Raw genomic sequence first — 18,093 nt, forward strand, 5'->3', positions numbered from 1 at the left:
GTCAAGCAGGACCTGCCTTCCATGAACATCTGAGACCTGAGATTTTTCTGCTCTTTTCCTAGAAATCTTGTTGATATTTAAGCTTTCCTCTGTGCAGTAAAGTAGCAACCATTCTATTATTTAATGCTCCTTTAACACCTGTTCTAGGCAAATGGATACAGCAACAGGCCTTTCACATAATTCACGTTTTTAAGAACTCTCTTCGCAGGTAACTTGGTCCACCCAGGAGTGAAACACAAGAAAAGAGCAGTCTGTCAACAAAATTTGTCCCTCTATTCATGTACATTAAGACATATAGCTCAGCTATTAGCTTTCAAAGAAGGAACTCCCTCATGGTAGCGAGCTGTAATACAAGTAAATAGAAACAGCCTGGAATTTAAAAAAATTATACACCACAGTCTTCATACACAAAGAAACAGAATACACACATTTAAAAAGTTGCAGAGAAGTATATACAGCTTTAAACTGTAATATGATAAAAAGCAATCCTGAGGTTTTAAGAGTTTATGAGAGTCACACTTACCATACATAGAAAAGCCATGAAAAGGAATCACACCTATAAAACAAAAATATATTTTTTTTCCATGTAAAAAAATTTATTTTTCCCCCAAGTTTCTAAATTGCGTCCTGCCTACCACAGGAATAAAATATTTCCTTGTTATGGCACCTGCAGTCTTAGATCTCAACCCTGTAAATATTTAAGTACAGGAATTATATCACTTACTTCAGTACAACCAACTACGTGCTTAAACACATGCCTAGAAAGCCAAATAAAGCTCTGTTTCCATAAAGTTATTATGTATAAGCTTTGCTGAAATCAGAACCTAATTTCAAATAAATGACAACCTGTAAATGTCATGTACTGACAAGGAGGGAGCAGGAAAAAAGGAGGCCAAGACCTCTAGTAATTCAGGTAGTACTCAGATAAAACATTTAGAGGACTTGGCAGTTGTATCATGACAGTTCTCTCCTCCTTTCCAGCTGATCTTAGCTCCCATTCATTCATTTTCATATAGTACCAGTAAGAAGGAGCTGCTTTGACAAAAGGTCATAAGGACAATGCTTCATGGCTACAAAGCTGCAAAGAATTGCAGAGGCAAAAATGGAAGAAGGGGGAACAAAAGTACATGCTACAACTGACACCACTGGAACACAGAAGACATAGAAGACGAGGCCAGAGACACAGATTTGGTGGTGTAAGGCCCTGAAAGCAAGAGCAAAGAGCTTGAACTTAAAATACAAATGCAGTGCAAAAACAGGGAAAGGATTCAATAGACAGGGACTGAAATGGTCAAAATAAGAGTTGAAAAAAAAGAATTTTAATAATTGAAGCAGCAACAGCAATGATATTAACTTAAAATTATATAGATTAGTTATGTCTGAATTTTTAAAATGAACACAGATTTTGAAAGGGAAAGATTTTAAGGTGTGGTTTGTTGAGTACTGAAAAGCTGGGGGTCAGACAGTTTCAGCATGTATCATTCAGATCCTCTAAGTGGTGATACAAGACTGGAATACAAGCTGCTGCACCAGAAGTTGTTTTCCTTCTCCTTCCCACAAGCGTAGACAAACTCTGTATGTGACTACTAACACCAGGCTGAATGTGGTTTTGGAGTACCTTCAGTCCAGCTTACTCCTTTAAATTAATGAACTTCACAGAATAACAGCAAAACATAATTTGTAATAGAAAAAGAAGTTATCACATATTTGAGAAAAAAAAGCTTATCTTTCCAATCTACCACTAGAGGAGGCAATAGTATAATTCTTACCATTTGGAGGATAGAAAACAGCATACTCTTCTATTCCAAGTTTTCCTGTGAATCATCAAATCACAATGAAAATGTGATTAAACTGTTAAAAGGTGTAAAGATTTAAATCAAAAAGGTAGATTCTAAGTTACAATTATAAAAATCATAACTAGTTATGTTATTGACCATTTGATATTGTCTAAAACAAGCAAGCAATGCAATAGGACAGGTACAGTGTCAGATATAAAACTAAAATGGAGCACCAGTCAGGGAGGATGACAAACAGCAAAAAAGAGGAGGAAGAATTCAGCAATGCTATCCCATAGAGATTTTATTTGGGTGTGTCTTAGGGGCTTTAAAGGTGTTTGCTGCAGACCTTGAAGACAGTAAGGCTCTATGAGCAGATAAGGTTACGGGGATAAGTCTGCCATGCTATGGCAGACTGACCTAGGGACAGGAAAGGCATTTAAAAAGATATAAGAACAGATAAAAAATATTCAAGGCTTCATTAAGCCTGCAACAGAGAGGAAGATGGATGGTATAGTTTTGATATAACCAAAAAATATTTAAGTAATCTGTTGGATACAAAATATTAATTAAGTCAAGAAAATCACTGATAGTATAGACTGACGATATAACTTTTTCTCTTCCTTGCAAAATGAACATGTTATATTAGTTAACCATATTTTAACTATAGGACCTAATAATTTGAAATCCACTATTAAAAAATTAACCATTTATTTAGAAATATAAAAATTTGTTTTTAAGCATAATTACAACTAATTAAAAGATGTAATTATTTTAGTGTTAAAATGAGAAAATTCAACCAGAAAATGTAATTACTTATATGAAAATTTATAGAATATTCAGAGATCTTTTAGATCTCCGTGTATTTTGTTCACTCTACACAGAAGAATTTAGCACAGGGAACTTTTGCAGGTTCAGTGGAATCTGGACTTAGATATTTTCTTGTTGCATGAATTGACTGAATTAAATTCAAAATTAACCTGCAAAGTTCTTGCCTACTACCCCGTGAAAATAAAATCCAGTATATTCCCATTACAGAAATCCGTTGTTTCATTAAATTAAAAAATACTTTTTACTTTTCCTTTCAATAGTTTGCTTGCTATGCAGCAGGAAGTTGTAATCTGGAAGGAGAGTATTTCTAGCATAAAGCACATCTCTTGGAAAATTAGCCAAAAATAGGACTCAAGCCTCTTGGATTTACACTGCACAGGTTTAGCAGAGATTTAGATTTCAGCAACTTCTTTCCGCAGGTTTGTCTAGGACTAAGTAGAGTGTTTCCCATCGTGTTTCTGGGCTGCCATGGCTCTGTGCCTGAAGTAAGACCTGGAGTCCCACTGCTGTTCTGCTCTCAGGTGAGCCCTTTGCTTCTTTCAAGAAGTAGGTAAAGAAAACTCCCTAATTCAGTTAAAGAGAGAGAAAAGACCTACAAAGCAATAAAGGAGGAAGAAAAAAATTAGAAAACAAACATTGCATCTAGTGACATAAGAAGCAGCAAGAGGAAAACTGTCAGCAGAGGTCCTGTTCGAAAAAAGTACTTGGTATGGGGATCACATTTGGCTAAATACACTGACACGGGGTGCCAAGGAAGAAAATGGGAATGCAGAAGGTAAAGGTACGTGGAAAAAAAAAAGTGATTGGATGGCTGAATGATTCAAGAAGGAAGACAAAATTAGGAACCTCTGGGTAAAGCCAAGGGAAGTGAGGATCTAAGAAGCAAGGAAACAGAGCCCAGAGGTATGGCATTAGAAGTTGGCAGAGAAGGCAAGTGGACTGAACCAATAAATTTAAGATTGTTAAGAAAAATAAGACTCACATGAGAACTTAAGCCAAAGAACATCCAAAAGTAAGCTAACACTCTGGAAGATGCCATGCTTTGAAAAAAATCAGTATAAGTCTGCTTGGTAGAGCTCTACTCTCCCAGACCTTCGAACAGAGCCCACAGTTCTTCAGCAACATCTTCTGCTCCTGTCTACAAATATCTGCAAAACTCACTGCTTTGGGAAGAGAACATCCTACCACCACTTCCAGTTGCTAAATTTGTTGAAGTTGCAGAGGACAACATTGTGTGTTTAAATTTCTAGCTCTGATGAAGATAGATGTTGTCAAGATTTTATCATACTGTCACAGTTGTGTGATTAATTTATTTTGGTAAAACACTGGAGAATTATACACAGAAAATGACAATAAAAGAACAACATTGCAATCTGGCCTTCCTGTGATCAGCTTCTAAACTGTCATAATAGAATCTGTGCAGATGTCAACTGGATACATGAAGTTTTTATTAACATTCTTTTAAATGTAGTCTGCTAGGTGTAATGAACATAAAGGAAATTCACATACTATATTACTGCAGCAGTCAACAAAAATCTATACAATCTTTTATAAAACAATTCCTTTTACCTCGTATATATGATTTGGGTGGGGTGGCACTACTGTAAGTAAAGTGCTCCAATACAGATGTATCTCGGGAAAAACAGAGTAATACCTGTAGAAAAGACAGCATATAAAAATCAGCTGACTTACTGGATCAACAAAGCAATGTCAAACAGATTTAAGGACCTGCCTTAATTAGCACCTATTAGATGCTATTGAAGAGAGCTAATATGGGTGAAAACTCTTGACCAACTTAATTTACTTTCCTGTTCAAATTTCCAGGCTCCCTTTGAACTTGCTATGATTTTACTTTCACAGTCATTTGTTGTCAGTAAAATATCCCCATTCTCCAACCCTCCTCTTTGCCTCTCAGCATGGCTTTGTCCCCTTGTGTCACATCATTAGTGACTGTGCATGCAACTGACTGCTTTGATGTCTATTAGGTTATTTTTCTATTCAGTTACTATGACCTGGGGAAATCCTACTAAGTGAATACGCCAAGGAAACATTTATATTTTCGCATGTGTGCAGTTCCAGAAGACTGATCCTTACATTTGCTTTCATTCCCAGGAGCTTTACAGAATGCTTGCACGATATTCAGTTCTTTCAAAAAGCACACATTATAATGTTCACCTCGTATCCATAAGTTCTGAAATGCACAGTGTATTTTGTAAAATATATTTGTATTTTTTATTGTTTACAAAAATGAAGTATCTAGTAGTCACAGAAATTGAGTATAAAATTAAATACTAAAAGCATTCTTAGGAAAAAAGTTAACAATAAAGAATCTTAATCTATATGCAGTTGTAAAAAGCGTAATAATTATTATTGAAAATTTTCATGTTTTCATGCAATGAAAGACTGCACTATCAAGAATGCACACAAGAGGGCAGAAGTAAGACAGACTTCAACTTACCGCTGACTTTTTTGCATACATTAAACCCTCTCTGCTCTTGTAGGTTTTAAGTTTCTTTGTTTGTTTGTTTTAGCTGTAGCCAAGGTTTAAAGGTGGAAATGTTTTAGACCGTGTTTCACTACATAATTTATTGTGAATAAAAATGAATGGATTTTTCCTTCAACTAATTATTACAAACGTTTTCCAGATACCAGAATTTATCAAAAGGAAACATGCAAAACCGAAACACTGTGACATCTGAACATCATTGCTTTTTTTTATTTTTTATGGAAAGCAGGTCATATTTTGAGACTTTTTCGTCTTTTGAACCTCAAAACTATTTCTCTGATACAAACACCTTCTAAAAAATAAATAGTTTCTTTATCTTGAACAGTTTAAGCTAAATATTATTTTTGCACAATGCACAATCATTTTCATAGCTGCCAAAATATAGTTGACAATAACAATACACAGGCAAATGTAATTCTCTGCATATGTTAACTGAGGTGAAAGAAAAAAACTAATCTAAAAAGGACATAAATTATGTTCTGTCATAGGGGAAAGAATGTAACCTTAATTTGAGGCACCCTTTTTTAGGAATACAGTGTCCAGTACCAGTATCTGGAAGTCTTTAAATTAAGACTATGCATCTTTGTAAGAGATAGACTGTAGCTCAAACTTAAGTTATGACTATACCTAAAAACGGTTGGGTGAGGTTCTTTGCATATATTCATTATGCAGGATGTAAGACTAAAGTATTCGAATTGAACCTCTGGCCTGAAATAATGAATTCACAAATTTAATAATTTATGTATCATTTTTCTCATTCACAAAAATGCTAATGCTAAAAAAAACACTGGCACAAATCCTTTTTTAAGTACAGAAATGTTTGGCAAACTATTGGATATTTATAATCAAAACTGAAAAGAAAACCACTGACTTCAAAGGACCAAGAAAAAGAAAAAAAACAAAGCCAAAGCTTTCATCAAAAAGAAATTACTGTATTAAAAGTAACTGTATTCTATTTCAATAGTTATAAAGAAGTAACAAAACCATGTAAACTTTGGGATGAAGAAAGCAAAGATATTAAAGGAAATAAATTACATCATTTCACAGCGTTCTTCCCGAAAAGGATTGCATGCTGCTAAAGAGGTACCAATAATCCAACCAAATATCCTCATTGTTATTTTAGACCCAAATTTTCTGGTTTTGATGGATGCTTTATCTGTTAAGTAATACACAGACAAATGCTACACTCTGATCAAATGACTTCGAAAAGTTAGAGGCAGTAACTAGTCATGAAAAAAATCACAAACCCAGTGCAAACAGAAATAATTTATCTGGTTTAAGCTAACATTTTCGTTACCTTTTTTATTTAGCCAGTATTTAATTCCAGTTATCATATGAAATCAATAAATAATATTCCATATCAGAGTGACTCATATTGCAAAATTTTTCCAGGGGCAAGAGAACAAAATCATTTGGCAGCAATGCATTTGCAAATTAGGTTGGAAGAGAAAATTATCAAGGAAAATGGATAACTTTCTTCTAGAAAAACAGTCTGAAGAATACCATGAAGTACCAAACAAAACTAGAGCAACTAATAATTAAAAGTTTGAGATATTCTTTGCCTCAAAGCCTTGCAGTAAAACTAGACACTTCATTTTTCAAAGATTTTTGGTGACTCTCCTTCAAATTACTAAGGATAGTTTAGTCCTTTTCATGATTTTCACTCTGTGATCATTCTTTTAGTTAATAGAGGTATATAAAAAACTAAAATATTCAACTGTGCTATATATTGAGAATGATGAACAAAATCTATTTCTGATGATCTTAAACCAAAAGATTATACTGTATACTAGTTCATGCTCCTTCATAGATTATAATCCTGTGTCCACTGGAACTGTCAGTTAATGACTAATTAATGTGCCTTAGTAGTCTATATAATGAATGATGCAGAAATAAGAATGAGATTTTCACATCCCATGATGAAGAGATAATGTTAGAATAATGAAGATCATCTTTGACCCTTAAGTGAAGAAAAACTTCTACATGTAAATATTTTAGTGAATAAATATCAATGTTTGAGTTGTCCTTATGTAGTCACTTTTCAAATTTTAATTCAGATACAAATTCAGATACAAATTCAGATACAGATCTTAATATTGGAACTGTTTTAAGTAAAAAAGGCTATAATTTCATGAGGTTATAATTTTAAGTATTAATGTTTAAATGCTTATTATGCTAAAATATTATATGTATACATGATTGCATAGTATGCTTAAATACTAACACATTTTTAAACATATATGGACCAAGCAGTATTAAGGACAGTTTCTTGCTTAGTTAAATTACTCACAGTTTTACATATTACCATCACAGAAGAAATCGTTTAGTTTCACATAGCTCTAAAACAAAAAATTAAGCAAGTCTAACCTAACAGATGTGACTAATGAAATTGAAAGCACTGTGGAAATGGTAAGTTTGCTGCATGACATTTATGTTGACACTGCAATCAACTACACATTAGGAAATTCATAAATGTAATGTCCTTCTATTTAAGGGCATTTGACAGGCAGCAACAAAGATAATTCTTTATAAATTAGCTGGGTTCCCCACTGCTCCAAGCAGCTTTGGAATGGGAGCAATCCTGAAAGTAACCATACATATCACTACAGTATTCAGAATCAATGTCTTCAATTTAAAAATATGTCAATACAATATCTACAGTAGGTCACTGTAAAGCAAATTTTTTTTTTTTTTTTTTAAACTGGAATCCTGAATATACTTCTCAAGTCTTAATTTCTCTGTATGCCACAGCTGCTAATCAGTTTATTATTGCAAAGCTGGAAAGGGGAAGAATATGGCTGACTGTGTATTTTCTGGCTTACTGCATTGGAAAGACATTGTGTAAGGTCCTTCAGAGTAGGAGTTTTAGAAACCTGTCCTGCTTAATCTGTTTAAGTGTACATGATTAATTTATGGTATTGTTATTCAGAAGGGAAAGTATATGCAATGCAGCGAACAGATGCTGTCTAGGGTTCCACTGTACTCTGCCTACACATGAAACACAAAGGCAGTCCTTACTCCAGAGATTATATAATCCTACAGGAGTATACTTTCTAGCTTTTCTAAGAAAAAAATAGTTACATACCTGATATAAATAATCCTCAAATACAAAATAGTAGTCATCGTTGCTTGCTGTGAGCTTTACATCCTGTAATCAAAAAATACAGCAGTTTGAAGCCGAAAGACATCTTTTCAGACTCCCGTACAAGCTAAACTTAACACAGTGGTAAAAGACACTGTTTCACCATTGAATCATGAAAAAGCTGTGGTTAAGCATATACTCCACATTTTAAAATTAAAAAATGCTATATTAACTTGATGATTAAAATATTCAGAATTGAAACTTGAAATGGAAGCGCTCAGACTCCAATGCTTTCTTCCTCGCAAAACCAGTTATTCCTTCAAACGAAGTTACCGTTTTGTTACAACTTCATGGCTCAACTCAAACAAATGTCTTACGCAAGAGACAACACAGGCACAAGGAGAGAGTTTCTAATAATAATTTCATACTAATTATTCTTACACTCCTTAAAACCAAACCATCTAACATTTTCTTTGTTAAAAAACCAAGATACTGGTGTGATGAGTATATAAATCACTTAATCACTGTTTGGTGAATCACTTACTTTGTAAATCAGGCTGTCCACTAAAAGGTCGTGCTGAATCACATTTGATTTAAGCTGTTCATAATACAAGATATCCTAAAATTAAAAATATTATCATCAGTCTGACACACAACTTTAATTTATATTTAAACTAACGAAGCCAATTTTTAACAATTAAAAAAAAAAAAAAAATCAAGAAAAATCATAATCATTCAGCTGGAAAACACACTGCATAATTTATGAAGCATTCTATCACTGTTTGTTCTAGCTTAAGCCCTAAGAAATGAGGCAGATATCTGAGACTTTATAAAATTACCTCCCCTTTAGATAATTAATAAAATGAGAATGAAGGAACTAATTCAAACCAAAGATCCATATCTTCCAACCTTTGGGTCTCTACAACTAAAACCTTTTCAATGCTCAAAATTATTATGTTTTTTTCTTTGTTACCCTCTATTTTCATGCACCTCTCCATTAATATGTTCTGTCATATCTTCTAGCATTAGTGAGTTGCTGCAAATATTTTATATTAATCTAATATGAATCTCTAAATAGTATAAATTTGTGAAAAGATGAAATGATAAATATATTAAAAAAATCTTGTAAAGAATACAAAGAACTCAGACCTTTTTTTAAACTCCAATTATTTCCTGGATGTCTACAGAACATACACAAGGGTGAAACGATGGAGAAGTATCAGAACATACACTTCTCTGCTTTTGCTTATTCTATCACTTTCTTCTTAGAAAGAGCTTGCAAAGGAAACAAAAAATTAAATATCGCACTATAATCATGTAATTCCTAGATTCTTAAATACCTCTCTGTCATTATGCATACAATCGACTAACAGTTTCAGATTGAATACCACAGTTTCAGATGGATTTGGAATAAATTTATAAACTAAATCAGCAGTCCCAAAGCTCTTTCCCACTTCACAAAACTATTTTGATTTCAATGTGTCTCTACAGGCACCACACAAATGCTTGTATATTCCAAGTTTTACATGATATTTACTGCCGATTTCTTTGCAAAAAAAGGTAAGTCTGGAGTAAGGATCTAAAGAACAAATGGGAAGTAAGATGAAATTCTGAGAGGGAGAGAATGGAAAAAAAGTGAGAAGAGGGCTAGGGAACATTGTGACTGTTCTTTGTATTAATCCAAAACTGCAAAGTGGTGAATATTATACACTTAGAAATTATTAGAATTAATACATTATTAGACTGTTAAGTTGAAATGAGGACAAAAGCTGTATTTCTTAAGTACTGATAACTACCACAGGGAAAATATTTACATTTTTCTTTCTGAGAAATAAAAAGGGGAAATATAAATAGTACACTATTTCTTTACGAAGGATCAGACACAAATATTTACTAAATGTAAATTAATTGCAGTATGAATGTATGACTCTGCTCTTAAGAGCTACCGAGAACTACTCTAATATTCACAATTTTAAAGCATCAATACTGTAGTCTAATTAAGTGTAACACTGCCAAATAAATAACGTCTAAAGTCTTTTTTGCCATCTCAAATGACTGTATATATCAGAACAGAAGGAACTAATTAAAAAAACCCTCTTCTTTTTCTTGCTAAGCAGACTGCATGATTAACTGTTTCTGTTGTACATGGAAGTACCCCTGCATAAGAAATGGTAATGAAATTCATGGCTACAAAGGTACTAGATAATGCAACTACCACTTTATTGTAACTTGGGAAAGAGATTCTAATAACCTCATGGTCTCCTGTTATCATTTACTAGTTTTTAGTTCTCTATAACTGCCTTGAAGAATTGCTAAAGGCTGTTTGGAAGTGGGAGAAGAAAGTGGTATGAAGGAAGAGAGTAATCTTTTGCTACACACATAAAAAGCACACTTTAAATTTATATGCAAAAACAAGTTTTCTTCTTAAAATACTTTCACCTGAGGTCACACAGTGGCTTCAAGCCACAAGTTAACATTATCACTAGTCCAGTATTTTGTACTAACCTTTTCCTTCCTGAATTAGGAAGCCATTCAATTATGTTTTACATTTGCTTACAAGAGTCCATTTTCCTGTTATTATTAAAATTATTGTAAAACCACAACTAAAAAATAATCTCTTAAGTACATGGTCCATTCATCTTAACAGTCAGAATAACTTGGTATTAAGTTGAATTGCGGCTGTTTTATTCACACTTAGAATAGACTTAGTGATTTGGCATGCAAGGAATGACTTCACTGAATGTATGAAGAACAGATTTCTGTACAAGAAAAAAAAAATCATAAATGATGCCCTACTGTACTGACATCAAGAGTTTAGAGTGTTAGTTTCAGTGCAGTTTTGTTTCTGGCATCATACTGAACTATGACTGTTACGTTATTAATCTCTAAAATATTTACTAGCTTCCTATGCCTTAATTCAACCACATTATTAATTGAAGTGTAAAGAATCATGTTAATTGCAATTATGTATAAATTACAGTTTAGTATAGCCAGTGAACAGTATCTTCCACAGAAGAAAAGCAGAAAACCACTGAAAGAAATTTAAATGAAATAGGTTTAATCAGAATAGAATATTTGCTATTTGTTAATCCAGAATGACACATGTATTTAAAACATTTTGTAAAATTTCTTTTTGTTTTAGCAAAGGAATCAATAAGGCTGAAGTGTAGAAACTTTCCATTTCTCACCCTTCAGACTTGTGTACCGATTTTAAAAAACAATGTACTTATTAGAATATAGGGCAAATATTGCCTGAGTTAGAATAGAGATTTGAATCACTTAGCCTTAACCAACGGGATGTACAATTTCTGAAATATATATCCTTCCCAATTCTCCTCCTTAATTTGTTTTAATTGGTGTAAATATTTCAAGCAGTTAAAAAAGTGGTAAAAATAAGTAACCTGATTTAGGGCACTGTCTTAAAAGAGAGAACAACTGTGCACAGATTTTTCAGCAACTCGCAGGAACTGAATGGAAGTTCTTTACAATTCAGTTGAATACTTTCTTCAGTATGATGTTAAATAAAAAGGGTAAACAGTTTATCACCTTTTCTTTTTTCATAAATAATAGTTTCTCCTTTGCTCTTACAAAAACCCACTAGGCCAACTTGGTCATTTCTCAGAAAATAAAAACACCGTTTGCTGTCGCCGTTATAATTTCAGCATGAACTAAAATTTCAAACACAACTCAAAAAACTACCCTGAAAAAATGAATAGCAAATTTACATTGCATATATTAGCAGAATAAAACAGTACTTAAATATTTTAACAGTTAAATAATTTAGTAAAAAGACCAGAAGGCCAAGCTGTCCACCTGAACTAGAACTCTTGAGAAAAAGTTTGGTAAACAAATAATAAATTATTAAAAAGGGACTTGCAATGCAAAACCAATCATAACCATTCTAGGAATAATGGTTTTTATTCATTATTTGTCATTCATTTTCTCTTAACTTGTGATTGTTGTGATGTAAAATGAAAACAGGGCTTAGGAATCACACCAGTTTTTTAGATGCAACTTGACCACAAATAGATCTTACCCATGCCTCTTAGTAAGGCAAGAGGCTTGTGATTCATGCTGTATTAATAAATTTATTCCTTATATCTGAATCATAAACAAGATTGGTCACAGATTTGCTTTCAAGCCACATGACCCTTTTGCTCGGTGATCAGTTTTTCCTCACTTACGCAGTGAGAAATGTTTTTAAGAGCCTCACTCAGGCTTTAAAAAAGATTCAAGTCCCGTTTTACTATTTTATTGGTTGCATTTCTTCCTCCAGAGACAACTTACTACTACCAAGTTTCAGGAATGTCCAAAAGTGTGGTAGGTTTCTTAGCCTAAAATGTTTTTGTTTATAAAGCCAAAATCTTACCATTTTCATCTGATTCAACCTTTCTTCTCTGTCTGCCAAATCTTAATGTAACCTGGATTTGTAAACTTTTTACTTTTTAAAAATAAGTTGCATTTTTATACAGACCATAGCTTTTCTCAAAATAATATTTTTTTTTTTTTATGCTGCACCTCAAAACATACTCATCTTTCCAAGTTGAAACATAGTACATTTCAGGATTGCAGGCCCTCTTGACCTTACAAAGCCACATACCAAAATTTCCACCCAAAAAACTCATACTGTATCCACCTGAGAGCATATGGAAAAGGGAGCTCTGAAAGCAGCTTACAGGCAAGAGAGAACAGTATCTTTCAGTAGTATTCAGCAAAGCTAGTTTAAGCAGAATCTGGTGATTCACCTTCTTTGAAATTAAGGTTTGGATTACTCAGCAGTCTCTGTGCAGGCACAGTCCACCCATGGCCTGTCATGAAATCCCTGGCACAGGAGCTGCATTCTCACTGCTGAACTGTAGGCACCTCATGATTCATTTTTAGGTTACTCTCATCATTTGATTGCACTGTCTATACTTGCCTCTCAAATCTAATACAAGAAATGGGTGGGCGAAGCATAGAACCAGGAATATGAAGGAAGACGACACTGGGGAGTCTAGAAAGCAGACACAAAGATTTGTGGGAATTGGATGAAGCCTGAAGAATGGCAACCAGCATTAATTAGGTGAGCTGTAGATTTTGGAACAGAAGTACCAGAAACAGGTACAAAACAAAAAACTGAAACAGATCTCCTAAAGAGATAATGGACAAAAAAGCTAAAGAAAGTCCCTCCTGGCAAATCCTGGAAGACGATCCAAAACTTATTCTCCTTTTACCAGACACCTATGAAATCTACTTGTAAAAGTACATCATTCTCCAGTCAACGATGATGACAGCCCATTACTGCTACTGGCTTCTCAGCTGTCTGAATGGTGCAGTGGGTACCTTCAGCTACTGATCCTAATCTAAATAACCCTACTGATAAGGCACAGAGTTACATCATGCTCCATTATGAACTTACCATCTCACCTATTTATTAAGTTTTTAAACTTAGAAAATGACATTCAGTAAAAGCTGTAGCAAAGCAAAGCATTACTAATTTCTGCATGCTGGAATTTTCAGAATTAAAATTGATTTTCAACCCATTAACTTAAAAAATTAGAGGAAAAAGACCTGTAAGATAATGAACAATTTTGGTTTTTAAGCACTGCTTGAATAGCATGCAATGAATAAACAATAGGGTAACACACCGAACAGAACGAAAAAAAACCCAAAACAGATTCTCAGTAAGTGTGTGCTATCCATTCTGTGCAATCAATGAAACAGATATCCCACAGGAAAAACTGATTCAAGAGTATACAATAAAATATATATATACAGCAAATTGGACTGTGCACAGACAATATTAACTGTGACACTGTTAGCTTTTAAATGTTTGACACTGCAACCTTAAAAATGCTCTTTTAACACAGTTTCTCTAAAATGTACCATTACAAATGAAAACTAATAAACAATTCATTGCCAGGAAATGTGTTTACGCATTTCTAAATAATCCTGCATATAGAGCTTACAGTTTATCATTTTTATGATTACAATGCTAGATTGCTAGTATCATCCCTTGCTTGTCTGTATATTAGCTTTACACAAAGGCTGAGCTTTACTGAATAAAATTTTCCAAACAATAATATTGGATGCTAACACACACAATGCTGCCCATACCAAACCCTCAATAATGTTTTACATTAAAGAAAGGAAATTCACAGTCCTTACGAGTTATAGATTCATACAGCTATAGATGTAATAGAGCCTAAACTGCAAGTCAGAAATATTACAGCAAGAAATTTCTGCAACCACACAATTCAACTTCAGCAGAGAAACAGTACGTAAGAGGTAAAGAAGTGTTAGATAAAGTCTATATGAAACACAGCAGATCATAAAACAGCTACATGACTCTGGAAACTGCTTTGCTATACTTTACAAAAAATAAAGCAGTATATTCAGTATATGCAAGAAGAACGTCCCAGGGTGTTAGCATTCTGGCAGTAGTTACAGCCTTACCGCTGTGAAACGCTAGTCAACCCAATCCTTAAAACGAACTATGGACATTCAGCTTATAACATAGCTATAGTAACCCATGTGATATCCTACCTGATTTATGGGCAGTCTGGCAGGTCTCAGTCAGAAAGCCTATCCCTTTAGTGCATTTATATTTTTAGTACTCAAAGTCCATAAAATAACTGTAACTTAGAGCCCAGGATAATAAATACTATACTGTGCTACGCAAAAATAGTCTTGGAAAATACGATAAAAGGCTCTGATAGCTGTTAGATTAGAAAATACCGTTTTCAGTTTAGCATGATAGAAAAACATTCATATGCACTTACATCACCAACTTAGATGATTTTCTCCAACGTAGTATATCTTGTCCACAGACTTGATAATTTCTGTTCTTTGTGGGGAGGGAGGGTGGATTTTGTATTTTACTGTTTTCCAATCCTTTATTTCAGCAATCTCAAAGTAGTGACAAATTCTCAGTCTGCATCATTTCGTCCATCCTTACCTCTTTTTCCTGATGTTATCGTTACCATTTTCCAGCCACTTACCATCATCTCTCTTGAGTTCTTTTAGTATCATCACAAAATATTGTCTCACCAATAATTCCCTGCACACAGTCTACTCAGTTCAGTCTCAAGGCTCTGGACCCTGTAGAATGCCTCCTAAAGGAGAATGTCTACTGCACTGAATCTCAGAATACTGTATGCGTATGTAGTTTATTTTTCTTCTTCATCTATAGTTGATGAGCATCATTTGCTAAGTGCATAGAAAGTTATGTCAAGGTAAAATATTATGTCAACGAGAACGTATTAGCTGCCCTGACATAAGTGTCCACATGCATCCTTGCAATAAGTTGGAGCTGAATTACCATTTATTACACAGTAAAGGCACATACATGAGCACTAGTGATCAAATGGCTAATGTACTGTTCTCTAGCTTACCTAACAGTAAATTGAGTTAATACCTTCACAGCTGAGACTAACCTTTTGAGAAGGTCTAAAATATTCACACTTCATGCATAGTATAAACACATATTAAAAACAACTATAAACTAGAGTTGACTTTTAAAGGACCTAACAGTGTGGCTGACAAATATATTAATAGACAGACAGAGCTTGTTCCTCTTTAAAAAAGGTAACTGTTGAAAATTGTCCATGTGAATTTCAGGAAACGGATTTTAATAAATCTATTTCCGTAACAACTCATGCTTTACATGAACATAAAATGAAATATTTTATCATTTTTCTGATTATTATCTTGACTTTCAGTCATCAAAACAGAATACCTGGCTTTTTTATTCAATTATTTAATTTTCCACATTAAGATAAAAATGCTCTTAGAGCGTGCAGCATATAACAGAATATAAACAGATGCAATGGAACCAACAACATTAATTTCACACCTCTAATATTCCTGCTCTCATAAAGACTTCTAAAATTCAAGCTGTCCTGATAATTTAAAATAACTTAAATCTAGTGCTGAGCATCTTAAGTAAGATGTATAATATTTCATTATTATTTCAACAGGTCTTCTACAGAAAATTCAATCTTTTATTTACTAAAAACAAAAGCCTGTTTTATTTTTTCAAAATGGAATAGACTAAGTAATTCTAATACCAGACCAAATAACTTCAACTCCTTAGGTAAGCTGTCAATGAACAAGATTTACATTTGTTTTTAAGGGCAAGATCTTATGATTGTACTATGTAGTTACCAATAAATGCCCCAGTATTACAAGAAAACGGCTACATCCTCAAGGGACATGAGATACTGCACAATTCTCACATTTATGAGCAAATTTACATGTATGCATGTTTATTTTTTATTGCAATAAAAGCCTTGCATCAAAGTATTCACAATTCTGCCAAGATTTAAATAGGGATTTAACTTTTTATGGTATATTAGATATATTGACTATAGCATGTCTTCGGATACTGCAAAAGATTTCATTGTTGAGGACTTGAGTCAAATGTAAGGTACTATGATAAACTGCTGCTGTACAAGGGAGTATGAAAACAACCTACATCTTACTAGTTCCTCTTTATGTCTTTTTGATTGTACTATGTAGAGTATATGCAATAATATATAAAGCGATTTACAAGATATGTACATGAATATGATGACAGGTTCAAATAGACAGGAAAAAGGTATAGCACATCTTCTTTTTATAAAACCTAGCAAAGATAAGATAGGTTCAGTCTTCTTTCCAGGACTTTTTTCTTGTCCCCTTCTGAAAAAGTCAGCACCATATAGGAAAACCTCGGGAGCTAGCCAACAATTGAATAGTTTGTTCTACAGTATTTTGCTCATATATCTGTTAAAAAATTAGGGAAGAGCCTAGAAGACTTCACCACAGCACGGAGTTTTTTACAGGCATGTGCATATTTCTCATAAAATGTTTATCAGTTTCTGTGACAACTCAGTAAAGCATTCCTATTTTGGAAAAAGATCACTAGAAGATATGTGCTTGCACGTTTGTGTTTTCACCTAGTCTTCATATTTTACTCTCACTTTGCTCCTTACCTCTGGCTGATTAGAAATATTGAGAATGAGGGCCCACAAATCAGCTCGGAGTGCTGTTGGACATCCCTGACGAACATATTGCTGAGCTGCAGCACTATCTTGCTTTGCTAAAACTGTTAAGAAACAAAGCAGGTAATGAATTGATGTCGTTTAAGACTTCCAAAATTTATCAAATTATCAAGTACTTAATTTTTAACTTTACAAACTGGCTTACCATGCTGTAAGCATTAGCTAATGGGAAAATATCTAAAAGGTCTGGTTTCCACCATGCAATTTTGAAGTAGTTCCCTGTGAAACAAGGCAATTGATATTAATAAACAAGGCTGTACTACCTTCTGTCATAAAATAGCACTTAGTATGTATTCTTTTAGTACGTATCTGTATCAAGGCTAGTTGCAGCTAGTAGGCTGGCATTAAGCGGAACAAGCAGCCGTATATAGCTACAAAGTACTCCTGTTTAACTGTGAGTGGTATCTCAGTTCAAATAGGAGATTGCCACTCATTCTGGTTTTTGTCTCTCACCTATTTTCATATTAATTATACAAACATCTTCACAGATAACTGTGGGGCAAGAATTTTCCATTTCAGAGTGTACTGTCATGTTCTCTCATTATTGGTATACGTACTCTGGAGGATAAAGATTTTCTTTTTCAAAAGATTTTGTTTTTCCTTCATATTGATGCAAGTCTACTGTTGACAGGTTTGCCTAAATGGGTCATTGTTGTGAATCTGTCACAAGGGCCTCATCCTGAATACACTACTGTACATACCTTAGAGAAGATGATCTCATTCCTTACTTAAATCTATAAACTTGAAAGACAATGATCTTTAGCTATCCTAAACTGGTAGAAGTGTTGTTTCCCATCAAGGTTATGTGATTAACTGTACCCTCATACCTGAAATGTCTTTCACAACAAAGACAGAGTTGGGACAATATTTCTGTGA

The 18,093-nt window shown here is 33.7% G+C and overlaps 1 protein-coding gene across 1 annotated transcript in view; it reads right to left on the reverse strand.

Annotated features, from left to right (window-relative positions):
* Positions 1-523: 523 nt before the first annotated feature.
* The window catches only part of TBC1D19 (TBC1 domain family, member 19), a gene marked incomplete at both ends in the record, with an annotated part of 34,711 nt that continues 17,141 nt past the window's right edge, over positions 524-18,093 (reverse strand). The window contains 6 exons of the mRNA XM_009577025.1: positions 524-556; positions 1,770-1,814; positions 4,176-4,260; positions 8,198-8,260; positions 8,739-8,813; positions 17,149-17,261. Of these exons, the coding sequence (XP_009575320.1) occupies positions 524-556; positions 1,770-1,814; positions 4,176-4,260; positions 8,198-8,260; positions 8,739-8,813; positions 17,149-17,261 (414 nt within the window). The remainder of the gene's footprint in view (positions 557-1,769; positions 1,815-4,175; positions 4,261-8,197; positions 8,261-8,738; positions 8,814-17,148; positions 17,262-18,093) is intronic.

Source organism: Fulmarus glacialis, unplaced genomic scaffold (assembly GCF_000690835.1).
Source record: "Fulmarus glacialis isolate BGI_N327 unplaced genomic scaffold, ASM69083v1 scaffold12924, whole genome shotgun sequence".
Lineage (NCBI taxonomy): Eukaryota > Metazoa > Chordata > Aves > Procellariiformes > Procellariidae > Fulmarus > Fulmarus glacialis.